The sequence below is a fragment of the Achroia grisella genome, unplaced genomic scaffold (genome assembly GCF_030625045.1).
Source record: "Achroia grisella isolate CSIRO2021 unplaced genomic scaffold, CSIRO_AGI_Agris_v1 utg537, whole genome shotgun sequence".
In the NCBI taxonomy this organism is placed as follows: Eukaryota; Metazoa; Arthropoda; class Insecta; order Lepidoptera; family Pyralidae; genus Achroia; species Achroia grisella.
This window is the reverse complement of record NW_026712923.1, coordinates 1,332,129-1,345,565: the sequence shown is the minus strand read 5'-3', so window position 1 is coordinate 1,345,565 and position 13,437 is coordinate 1,332,129. Positions and strand designations below refer to the sequence as shown.

Sequence of the window (13,437 nt, the reverse complement as noted above, 5' to 3'; positions counted from 1 at the left end):
TATGTTTATTAACTAATGTTAACAAAGGAGGTTTTCTGTTTTCTGAGAGAAAGAAACTTTCTGTATTTCGTAGGGTAGATGGCAAGAGGCGTGGTACCTCCAAAAAATAGGAAGTGTATTAAAAAAAAATGTGCACAACCCTATCGATGATAATGTATTTATTATTCATATCATATTTACTATTCGTATGTGATTTCTGTTACGGTGTATAGAAAACCATTTTGCAGCGCCATAATAGAAGCTCCGACTATCCGGGATATAACAATTCCGGGTAGTCGTCAGAATCTTATAGTGGATTCACGAAAAAACTGGGTAAGTGCAATACGGTCTCGCACGATGAGAGTTCTGTATATATAGAGCAATTGCTTTTTATTTTTTTCACGATAATACGAAAATAAAATAGACATTTTTTTTTACTGTTCAAACGGACAGTGTACTGGATTTTAACCTAGCGGTTTGCATGCATTTTACGTTATTAACGGTTAATTAACAGCATTTTATGCTTGATACTTTCAGCAGCTAGAACCTATAAAGGATTGATCACAAATAAAAGACAATTTAACTTAAAAAAAACTGCACCAGAAACTCCAAAATAGGCCGATCTAGAAAATTGAACTTTATAAAAAAAGACTCATCTAGAAAGTCTAAAAACAAGCCCTTCTTAATTCTAGATATTACACCTGACTGGAATATTTTAATGGAAATAACGTATAAAATTCATTAAAACATCCCAGAAAAAAATTACACAAGAAAAATATTTTTATTTATCGCAGTCGGATAAGTAACCGTTAATAACCGCATTTTATCAGTAGCTAACCACGAATTTGATTAAATAACACAACTGTATAGAGGTACTCCACACAGACGTGTGTAGGCACAAAGTGTATTTCTAGTGATTTATTATTTATATTCCAGTAATCCAAAAGATAATATTTATTCCATTGAATAACAACCTTTATCTAATATGTCTATATGTATATACAGACCCCCTTTACCACTCCCTTGGGATTGGGGATTTTATGAAAATATTTGCCTTGTTCCGTGTCTAGTCCTATGAGAATTATAAGGGACTGTAATATTATATAAATCTTTTCATTTCGCTCTGAAATTTATCCCAAATTACATTGGGTTGTTGGTTTTTATAACCTGAATTCATTATGAGTTGAGCAAAGTGGGCGCGCGTATCTTACACTGCTTTTGAGCTTCATTTCTTGCGGTTTATAATATGGGAGAGTATATGAGAAAATGTTCAGTAAACAATTTGTACACTTAGAAAATTTCATGTTGTAAATAATACACTATGTATTATTTTTCCTTTATACTACTTTTAGTATGAACTGTAGTAGTATGTACTGAATAATCTGAAAGTCACTCAGAGAATGATGGACAGGGCTATGCTCGGAGTTCTTCTGCGTGATCGAAGCAGAAATGAGGAGATCCACAGAAGAACCAGAGTGACCGACATAGTCCGAAGAATCATGACTCTGAAGTAGCAATAGACAGGGCACATAGCTCGTAGAACAGATGGCCGTTGGGGCAGTAAAGTCCTCGAGTGGCGATCGCGGACCGGAAGACGCATCATGGGAAGGCCTCCAGCATGGTGGTCCGACGATCTGGTCAAGATCGCTGGAAGGCATTGGCTGCGAGCAGCGCAGGACCGATCGTCGTGGAGATCCTTGGGGGAGGCCTCTGTTCAGCAGTGAACGTCTTCCAGGCTGAGATGATGATGACGGCTACTTTTAGTTTTATTTTACTTTTACACAACATCGGGGCCAAACAAGTGTACGGTCCATTTTTTGACTGCTCTAATGCTGTTGGCCGCAGCTGGCCTTTACAGCTTCACCGAACGTTACGGGCGAGTGTAGATGACACTCCAAACCCGCGGAAGGACATATGGAGCGGCTGAAGGCCAACTCCCGCCTAACGGATATGACTTCAGCCTGAGGGCTCCGCTAGGAGTTCGAACCTCGGCTCAGGTCGTCGTAATTTCGATCCACGTTTGAATTGGACGGCGATCAATTGTACGGTCCATCTGGTAAATAGTTACCGTAGCCTAAAAACGCCTGAGACACTAGGGTTATCACGTGTGCATTGCCAACCCATAAGAAAACCTAAAATACCCTTCTTGAAAAACCCCATGCTGTAGTCTCCCGTGAAAACCTCTACAGTTAGTTCATTCCACAATCTAAGTGTACGCGGGAGGAAGCTCCTCTAAAACCGTACTGTCCATGACCACTTAGGTTCCAGCGTGTGGAGATGAATTCCCAGTCGATGGCGAGCGGTGCGGTTGGTACCAGTTGTTACTGCATCGGGATTTCTTTAAACTGTTGTTATCCTATTACAATAAGTTTGATTGGCATGCTAACCGAGTTTTAAGTTTTTTCTTCTATATATATTTATATTTGTGTATCCTAGATCTTATTTAATATATTTTTCTTTTGTGTTTAAATTATATGTATCTGTATGTAGTAAAAAACCCGCATCTTAGTTTTTTTTTTTTATGAGTAATGGGGGCTGCCTGAAAACCAGCGCTGTATAGGTGCACCTCACTAAGGTTGTGCTTATATCAGCAACAGCTGAGGCCGCTCCTATTGCCAACTTTCATGTTATTATTTATTTCTTGTTTTGTGTCTTATTGTAAATTGTATTATTTGTGTTATGTTGGCAATAAATCAATTATCTATCTATCTATCTTCGCTCCCCGATCAGCAAAGGAGTTACACAACATCGTGATCTGCAAGTATACTAATTTATTCATTTTTGTCCCCAGTTACTGCTCTGCGCGAACATTGGGATGAGGCGAACGCACGCGTTCTTCAGCGTAAGGCGCAACTGGACGCGATGCTCGGCGATTCGCAGCGATACGAGGCGAGGCGGCGCGATGCGGACGCGTGGCTGACTCGGATGGAGTCCCGCCTTGGTGGTATGGCGCCTCCTGGCCACACTGCTGATGTACTGGAGATGCAGCTGAGGGAACAAAAGGTGATTATTATATCTGTTTTTAATTAGAACTTAATATATTATATATTAAGTAAATTAAAAAGTAGGTCCATTTTATTAATATATGTATGTATTATTGTGTATTTTGTTATTGCAATCATTACATAGTATAAAACAAAGTCACTGCCGCTGTCTATCCCTATGTATGCTTAAATCTTTAAAACTACTCAACGGATTTTGAAGCGGTTTTTTTAATTGATAGAGTGCTTCAAGAGGAAGGTTTATATATATAATACATGTACACACGTGCGAAGCCGGGACGGGTATATGTACTAGCTAGTAGGTTGTTACCTGTTAAAAAAACCGCTTCAAAATCCATTGCGTAGTTTTAAAGATTTAAGCATACATAGGGACGGACAGACAGCGACAGCGACTTTGTTTTATACTATGTAAAGATAATATTATAATATAATAAACCCAGAACAATTCACACAGCGCCATCTAGTCCCGAGTTAAGCTAGCTAAAACTTGTGTTATGGGTACTAGTTAACCGATGAGTACATATATTTTTTTATTATAAATACATACATTTTATATATAGAAAACACCCAGACCGATACAAACAATCAATACTCATGAATATAAAAGTTTACGCCGTGCGAGGAATCGAACCCGCAACCATCGGAAGTAAAGTGCTGTGCGGCGGTGGTCACGAGTAGTACTTGCGTAGCGGCAGAAGGCAAACTCCCGCCGGATAATGTTTATAGGATAGATATATAGAAAATATATAGAAAAGGATAAATATATGGATATATAGAAAGGATAAATATATAGGATTTATTTGCTATTTTAATTTGATTTCTATTACTTTAGTCCTAAGATTTATTTTCAATTGTTTTGTTACAGTTATTCCACGCTGTGTATAGGGTTCCTTTTTTTTTGCTGTTTTAATATGATTTCTATTGCTGTGATCCTAAGATTTATTATCAACTATTTTGTTGCAGTCATTCCATGCTGAAGTACATCAATACAAGCATCAAATTGAGCTGTTCGGGCAGCTGACACAACGCCTCATAGCAGTCTACAGGAACGATGACACGACACGCATCAAACGAGCCACAGAGGCCATCAACCATAGATACAATGAGCTTAATAACAGGTATTACATAAAGTTCAATTTCCTTCAGCAAATACTATGTGAGATAATTATTACCAACACCTACGTTGTATAATAAATTATTTATATTCTTACAAAGAGTAATGTCTATCATTAAACGTGGACTACGTGATTCAAGTGGGATTTGTCGGTAAAGACTTGAAATGAATATTTTCCGAATAGCGCCATCTATTGGGATAAGCATGTGCTATTCCAAATTAAAGTCTGCAATTAGTTGTGAATAGCGCCATCTATTGGCGGCAGTTGTAGATTAGTTCATATTTTATCCACTACATAAGCGTGCAAACTGAACTGTGTACAACTTTTAGGATAGTGTATTACAAAATATTCCTAATAAAATATGTATAAATTAAGTAAAAAACGAATCAAAAACATAGAAGTAAAAATAAAACGAATTAGTTATATATTTTATAGTAAAATCACTATATTTTGTTAGACGGCCTCAGTTGTCTAGTTGTTTCGCACACCACTTACTTCCAATAGTCATAGATTCGATTCCTTGCAAGATACAAACGTTTGTATTCAATATTATGATTGTTTGTATTGGTAGGGGTGTTCTTCATGTACATTATAATAATATGTGTATTTCCAAATCAATTGTGTCTAAGTATTTATATCAGATGTACAGTACTCAACACAAGCTCTACCTAGCTTGGTACTAGATGGCGTTGTGTGAATTATCTAGAGGTATTACTATTTTAGCACAGAGACGTAATCGCTAACTAAGGGCCTCATGAACAAGCTCAGAGTCACTTAGAGGACAATGGAGAGGGCTATGCTCGGAGTTTCTCTGCGTGACCGATATAGCCCGAAGAATTGACACTGAAGTGGCAATGGGCAGGGCACATAGCTCGTAGGACAGATGGCCGTTGGGGCAATAAAGTCCTCGAGTGGCGACCACGGACCGGAAAACGCGTGGGAAGGCCTCCAGCAAGGTGGACCGACGATCTGGTCAAGATCGCTGGAAGGCATTGGATGCGAGCAGCGCAGGACCGATCGTCGTGGAGATCTTTGGGGGAGGCCTATGTCCAGCAGTGGACGTCTTCCGGGCTGTGATGATGATGATGATGATGTTGATTATTTTAGATTAGATTATTATTTTATACATGAATAGATATTAAACAAGTGCTTTTTACAGTATCATAGCTCGAGGCAAGGCACTCCACTCTGCGGTGTCGTCGCTGCAGAACTTTGACCGTTCCTTGGAGAAGTTCGTGGGTTGGCTGAGCGAAGCGGAGTCCATGCTGGATGCTGCTGAGAGGGATCCACATCTGCTTAAGGTCAGTCTGTGTTTTTCAATAATTTATACAGTTGGGATAACAAAACAGCCATTTAATAGCATAGAATACATATTAAATACTAGCTGTACTCGCGACTTCATCCGCGTGGAATTTGGAATTTAACTTCATTTTTCTAAAATAAAAGTAGCGTAAGTTACTCCTTATTATATCAGCTACCTGCCAATAAATGTCTCGTCAAAATCGGTCCAGCCATTTCAGAGATTAGCCGGAACAAACAGTTAGACAAGCAAAAATTGTAAAAAATGTTATTTTGGTGTATGTACCGTATTTATATTCATATGCATGTACATATTATAGTAAAAAACGGTTATTTCAATATTACAAACAGACACTCCAATTTTATTTGTATGTATAGATTATTTAAATTTAGTTTTTTTTTAATTAAATTTAAAAATGAATCTGTATTATTGTAAACTACATGTTTACAATAATAACATTTATTTGAAAATAATACGAGCTGAGTTTCATGTGATCTAGAAATCATTCCGAACTGACGGTAGATTTGACATATCATAAGAGTCGGTAATAGACCTACATGAATAAAGATATTTAGAATTTTTTGGAAATTTATATTTCGTATATGTGTATGTGTATTTTAAATACACATACAAATCCGAGACGGACCTTTAGTTAGGTATTAACACAATCGTCACAGTATTATGAATAGATGATTACGGAGGGTGAGGAAAAGCGGCTTTTGACTGTATTCAAAGTCGCTCTAGTCTCTACAGTCTAATTAATATAAAATTCTGCAACTTTATCCCCCTTAAATTAAAAATATATTTATCAGGAGGATGCACATAGTCTATCTTTTATCTCACTAAATCTATATATAACTCAAAGGTGACTGACATAGTGATCTATCAACGCACAGCCCAAACCACTGGACGGATCGGGCTGAAATTTGGCATGCAGGTAGATGTTATAACGTAGGCTAAGAAAGGATTTTGATTAATTCTACCCCCAAGGGTATAAAATAGGGGATGAAAGTTTATATGAAACTTTGTCAATTTTAAATCGATCGGGCTGAGACTTTGCATGCATAAAGCTACTATGACATAGGCATCCCCTAAAAATGGAAACAAAAGTAAAAGCGAGCGAAGCCGCGAGCAAAAGCTAGTAAGTATGTTCCGAGGTGGATATGAATGATAATCTGACTCCAATTTTAAATGATTATATTTTAAAAAGTTACAAATAAATTTTATGCGCACGTCATATGTAGTGGACGTCGAAAAGGGTACAGGCGAGCCAACCTCAACCGGATTGGACCTACAGCGAGCCGATCGCTAGTGTTGTGCGCCGACAAGTACATATAAATAAAATTGGCGTGTCTGTTTGTAATATTGAAATAATCGCTTATTACTACATGCATATGGTATATACACCAAAATATTTTTTTTTTATAATTTTTGTCTGTCTGTCTGTATATTTGTTCCGGCTAATCTTCGAAATGGCTGGACGACTTCGTCGGGGCATTATACACTTTCCTTAAGACATGGTCCTCGTTCCTCCGCATAACATGTCCATACCAGCTCAATCTGTTACCTCGCAACTTGTCTATAACTGGCGTAACTTTCAAACTTACTCGCACAAGTTGTTCTATTAGTAAAAAAATGACGACCTCAGTGGTATAGTGGTCTTTTTTTTTTAATTTATTAAATAAAGATAATAGTACAGTTGTTTTTATACATTGACTCGTCAAACTGCAGAACAGTTTGTTGGCAAGATATCGCTCAGTTTTTTTAAATACTATTCTTCCCATAAACTTCTATCCATATAAATACACGTTTTTACAGATAATTACATACAATTACAATTTTTGTTTTAAAGTCTATCTAAAAATGCTCTAGCACACCGCTTTACATCTGACGATCGCGTGTTCGATTCCTCGCACTGCACAAACATTTGTATTCATGAGTATGATTGTTTATATCGGTCTGGGTGTTTTCCATATATAATATGTATGTATTTACGATAAAATTATCTATATATTTGTATTAATTATCTAGTACCCATAACACAAGCTTCAGCTAGCTTAACTTCGGTCTAGATGACGCTGTGTGAATTGTCCTGAGATCATAATTATTATAAAAAAAAAATAGACACTAATATCTATGTAATAACTCACAATTTATTCCGATTAGGCAATAAAATCCCTTTGAAATTTACAAAGAGTGCCCTAAACGACCGCTGAAATTAAATTTTCACGTAATAACTTATTCATAGATATTTTGAATTGAGGAAACAAACTTGGTTTCAAGGCCTGTAAATAAGTAATGGGCTTTTAATTTGCTTAATGACGCAGCAGATGGGAACTTGATTATTTTATTTTGTTTTAAATAAACTTCCTTGAAACATGGTTTATTACCAATTGTTATAGTTTATCTTTCATTTAATGTTAGACATAGACACCTACCTATACATATATATATATATATACCTACACCAAATATACATTGTAAATAAACTGGCTTCAAAAAAAAAATCCAATTGAGTTTCTAGCCAGTTCGTCTCAATTGGATCCATATACTGAACAGGATGGTAGGGAAAAGATTTTTATTTAAAAAAAATTGACGTTCATAAGCGGCTAAAATGTCCTGGAATAAAAGATTTTTGAATTTGAATTCTTATACGAGAAAAAATATTGCAAATATAAAAAAATATTTACGAACAGACACACACGTCTGCATCAAACTTACTTGACATACAGTATAATATATCATTATAGTTCGCCCAATTCACTTTACTATATCTTCTTAAATTATAGTTTATCTGTCATTCTGGTGTATTAGCTGTATTACTGAGAAGTCTTTATCAAAATCCGTTCAGTAGTTTTTGTGTGAAATAGTAACAAACATACATCCATACATCTTAGCATCCATACTCACAAACTTCCGCATTTATAATTTTCAGTAAGATTGTTTGCCGTCTCTCTAATCAACTCGAATACACGTAAAGCAACTGATATATAGTTACTTTCTTTGCTACTAGATGGCGCTGTTTTCTCTTAGCGTTTTGTGAAGTATCTGTAAGATGGCGCTGTTTAGTAAATTCGCTTACTAGCGACATCTATGAGTGGTGTCAGACGATACAAAGTTGTGAAATTCAGGGTGAAAGTTTTGTTGCTTTCTTATATGTGTGGGAAATTTGAGAATAGCAATATGAAGATCATTTATTTTCCGCTGGAGGTCAGAACTTTCAATTCAACGTTATGTATTGTGAAGGAAACTGAAGATGGCGTATTGTTTGTTATTCTTTCTTTATTGTACACACACACACATAATAAAAAAAATTATACAGAATAAATGTAATGTACAAGGGCGAGCTTATCTCTAAAAAGAGATTTCTTCCAGCAAACCTAGTAGATGTTATAGGATCGTGTATTAAATAGAATAGTCGTATGACTATTTTCGTACACGTATGTATATACGTGTACGAAAAGAGGAGATATTAAAATATTGTTTTAATGATATTAACTATAAGTATCAATAGACATACATAAATGGTACATAAATTAATGTTATATCATCGTCTAAAAATTATTGTAATAGACTAGCTGTGCCCTCGGAGTAACCTGCGTGAAATTTTGAGTGCATGTCTTATTCTGAAGTATAAGTTATATTGCTGTAAAATTTTATCAAAATCTGAGCGGATTTTGATGAAATTTAAGTATAGTAAGAGTAAGTTTAGCGTGAAAGAGTAAAAAACATCCATCGATCCATACTCACAAACTTTCTCGTTTATAATATAATTAATATTTATTATTGCTTGCCATACCAACTTTATAAAAAGGAGGTTTTTATTCTGGCAGTATTTTTATGTGTTTATGTTTAACACATAAACTCAAAGGTTTTAAGTGAACTGATTTTAATGATAATTTTATATATTTATGTATTTATATTTAACACAGAAACTCTGAGTTTTTTTTTCGTAGAACTGATTTCGATGATTCTTTTTTTATTTGTAAAGGTAATGATACCACATTACAAGTTATAAATACACTGACTTACTGTCAATCTAGAGGACCGGTGTGTGTAGAAGTTAAGCTTGTATTTTACTGTTAGTCCTATACATTTTTTTTTATTTTCAATATTAACAAAACACTATCAAACATGCAACAGACAGACAACCTTTAAACTTTATAAATTACTAGTTGTACCCGCGACTACGTCTGCGTGGATTAGTAATCTCGACCAAAAAAAGAATCTAACCAAAGAAAAAATATCACCTATTAAAAAAGTTTATTCTATTTTATTTTACTCCTTAAAATTCATCCCCTGTACTTCCACATAAACTTTCATCCCTCTTTCAACCCTATACAACCCTTTTTTCGCATTAAAAAGTAGCCTATGCCCTTTCTCGAGGTCTAGGCTATCTGTGCACTAAATTGGTTCGGTAGTTTTGACGTGAAAGCGAGACAGACAGACAGACAGACAGAGCGACTTTCGCATTTATAATATCAGTAAGTATTAAGCACGGTTTTTCTGACGAAAAATATCTATTAGTGACGTATTATTTTGACGGAATCCAATTTCTCCAATTTCTCGAGGTTTAGGCTATCTGTGTACCAAATTTCGTTTAAATTGGTTCAATAGTTTTTGCGTGAAAGCGAGACAGACAGACAGAGTGACTTTCGCAATAATAGTAAGGATCAAGCACGGTTTTGATGATGAAAAATACAGATCTATGCTATCTGTGTACCAAATTTCATTTAAATTGGTTCAGTAGTTTTTGCGTAGAAGCCAGACAGACAAACAGAGTGATTTTCGCTGAATAGTAAGGATTAAGCACGGTTTTGATAATGAAAAATACAGATCTATGCTATCTGTGTACCAAACTGGTTCAGTAGTTTTGTCGTGAATGCGAGACAGACAGACAGACAGAGTGACTTTCGCATTTATATAAGGATCAAGCACGATTTTGATGATGAAAAATACAGATCTAGGCTATCTGTGTCCTAAATTGGTTCAGTAGTTTTGACGTGAAATCGAGACAGACAGACAGACAGAGTGACTTTTGCATTTATATAAGGATCAAGCACGGTTTTGATGATAAAAAATGCAGATCTAGGCTATCTGTGAACCAAATTGGTTCAGTAGTTTTGTCGTGAATGCGAGACAGACAGACAGACAGAGTGACTTTTGCATTTATATAAGGATCAAGCACGGTTTTGATAATAAAAAGTACCTATTAGAAGCGTATTATTTCGACGGAATCCAATTTATTTTAGTTTGTATCGGAATCATTTTTCAAATCGTAAATCATGATAAATTTATTTTCCGATGTTATTATGAAAACATCACCTCGGGCTATTGGATAAAAACTGAACGAATATTTACGTCTATATAAAGTGTTATAACAGTATCGTTTATATTTATTTTATCAAAATAACTACAGACTTTCACGGAATTTTCGCGAATTAATATATTTAGAGATCCGTTGTTTCTTTGAATTAAAAATAAAGATGAATGTTTTTTTTCATAATGGAGATGCAGATGGCACTCCAAACCAAAGGAAAAGCTTATGGAGCGGCTGAAGGCCAACTCCCGCCTGACGGATACGACTTTAGTCTGAGGGCACCGTTAGGGGTTCGAATCTCGCCTCAGGCCGTCGTAACATCGGTCCCCGTTTGAACTGGACTAGGGATCGGTCGGTGGGGAGATAATCTGTAATGTGTATATACTGCATGTAGTTTTTATATATTTATTAACTGTACCCACGACTTTTTCGCGAAGTTAATTAGAGATTTTTTCTAAAATAAAAGTAGCCTAAGGTACTCCTTATTAAGGTCCTCCTTAAGGTCCTCTTTACCAAACGAGAAGCACAGAATCACTGGCAAGAAATGCCAGGATTGACACATTCGAAAGCCCTAATATCGGGCTACTCGAACAAATACTCCAATAGACTACTGCTATTGAATAAAAACAACATATGCATGATGACTAGGGCCCTCACAGGACACAGCAAATTAAACAAGCATATGGCTAAACTAGGCCTATGCACGACAAGCATCTGCAGATTCTGCCAAACTGAAGAGGAAACGCCATTACACATCTTATGTGGTTGTAGCCCACTCATGCATAAACGAAATATCTCCTTTGGAAAGATTACACTCCTTCCCGAAGAGATAAAAACCATCGCTCCTAAGAATATCCTTCAATTCTTGTCCCTGACGGGTCTAGGTAGCGAACTCTGAAAAAGGGCGGGCACAATAGATGTATGCAGGTCGCAGTGCTACAGGTACTACAAACATCTGACAATAGCCCAAACATCCCAATAAAATAAATACTCCTTATTATATCAGCTACCTGCCAATAAAAGTCCCGTCAAAATCGATCCAGGCATTTCAGAGATTAGACGGAAGTAACAGACAGACAGACAATAATTGTATAATATCACCACTCGCTATTGACAGGAAATTCTACCACACGTTAGAACCTATGTTAAGACCTATGTTGACGGCCTTGGTGGTCTATCGGTTTAGCACACCGCTTTACTTCCGATGGTCGCGGGTTCGATTCCTCGCACGGCACAAACATTTGTATTCATAAATATGATTGTTTGTATCGGTCTGAGTGTTTTCTATGTATAATATGTATGTATTTACAAAAAAATCTATGTATTCGTATCAGTTGTCTAGTACCCATAAAACAAGCTTTAGATAACTTAAGTTGGGACTAGATGGCGCTGTGTGAATTGTCCTGAGATTATTACTATTAGGTATAGATTATTAGGTGGTCTCCAACAGTGAGGATTCAGAGGAGCTCCCTCCTTCTCGCAAGTATATACTTAGATTGTGGAATGAACTACCTTAAGATATTTTCTCTAGAGACTACAGCAAAGTGTTTTATAATATACTAGCTGTTCCCGCGACTTCGTCCGCGTGTAATTTATCTTTATTTTTCTAAAATAAAAGTAGCCTAAGTTACTCCTTAGGTATTATATCAGCTACCTGCCAAAAAAAGTTCTGTCAAAATTAGGTCAGCCATTTCAAAGATTAGCCGGAACAAACAGACAGACAGACGGACAAAAATTGTAAAAAATGTTATTTTGGTGTATGTATCGTATTTATATTCATATGCATGTAGCAAAAAACGGTTATTTCAATATTACAAACAGACACTCCAATTCTATTTATATGTATAGATATAACACGACCACGGTGGACTAGCGGTTTAGTTACCTTACTTTCTATGGTAGGGGGTTCGATTCCATGCACAATACAAATATTTGTATTCATGAGTATGATTGTTTGAGTGTTTTCTATGTATGTATTTAAAAAAAAAGTTTTTATATTAATTGTCATATAACACAAGTTCTGTTTGTTTGGGACTAGATGGCGCTGTGTCGATTATCCTGGATTATTATTATGTTTGATATTCATTATAAAGTAAACCCTCGAATTTGATAATTACCAAAATAAACCCTCCAATACACATTACAACATATTGTCAACAGTCTTAATTGTACAAACAATGTATGTTTGTCATATGGTAATCGTGTGTACACGCCCTAATTCTTAAGTAACGATTTATCATAATTATAGCTTTGTGAGGGAGACGTCGTTGCCTTCACAGAGACATGTTATAAACAAAACTCTCCGTATATACCTCAGTATCACCTATTTAAGTCACCAAGCAGAAAGCAGCTTGCATTTCAAATGAAATCAATTAAAAATATATTACGACATATTGTCAAATCTCCCATCAGTTTGGAATGATTTCGAGATGAGATGAACTCAGGAGGCCAGCTGCGGCAAACAGCATTACAGTAGTCCGAAAAATAATTCAGTGGTTTTTAAGACAAATATACGTGACACTGGTCATATAAAAAGATTAAACGAAGTACGTAAATCTTACTTAATCTTCAGCTACTGTATATTTTTAATATTCCCCTTGTTTACGGTTCTATTCTGATTTTTTTTTACGAAATGAGTTTTCTTAACATTAGCAGGTGGGTAGTATATTTTCTGGTTTTGAATAATAGACGAGTGCCGGTGTTTTATGAAAAGTATTTTAA

The 13,437-nt window shown here is 35.8% G+C and overlaps 1 protein-coding gene across 1 annotated transcript in view; it reads left to right on the top strand.

Annotated features, from left to right (window-relative positions):
* The window catches only part of LOC131847539 (dystrophin-like), a 669,707-nt gene that overhangs the window by 97,580 nt on the left and 558,690 nt on the right, over positions 1-13,437 (top strand). Inside the window, exons 2-4 of the mRNA XM_059197122.1 lie at positions 2,771-2,982; positions 3,945-4,099; positions 5,256-5,397. Coding sequence (XP_059053105.1) covers positions 2,771-2,982; positions 3,945-4,099; positions 5,256-5,397 — 509 coding nt within the window. The remainder of the gene's footprint in view (positions 1-2,770; positions 2,983-3,944; positions 4,100-5,255; positions 5,398-13,437) is intronic.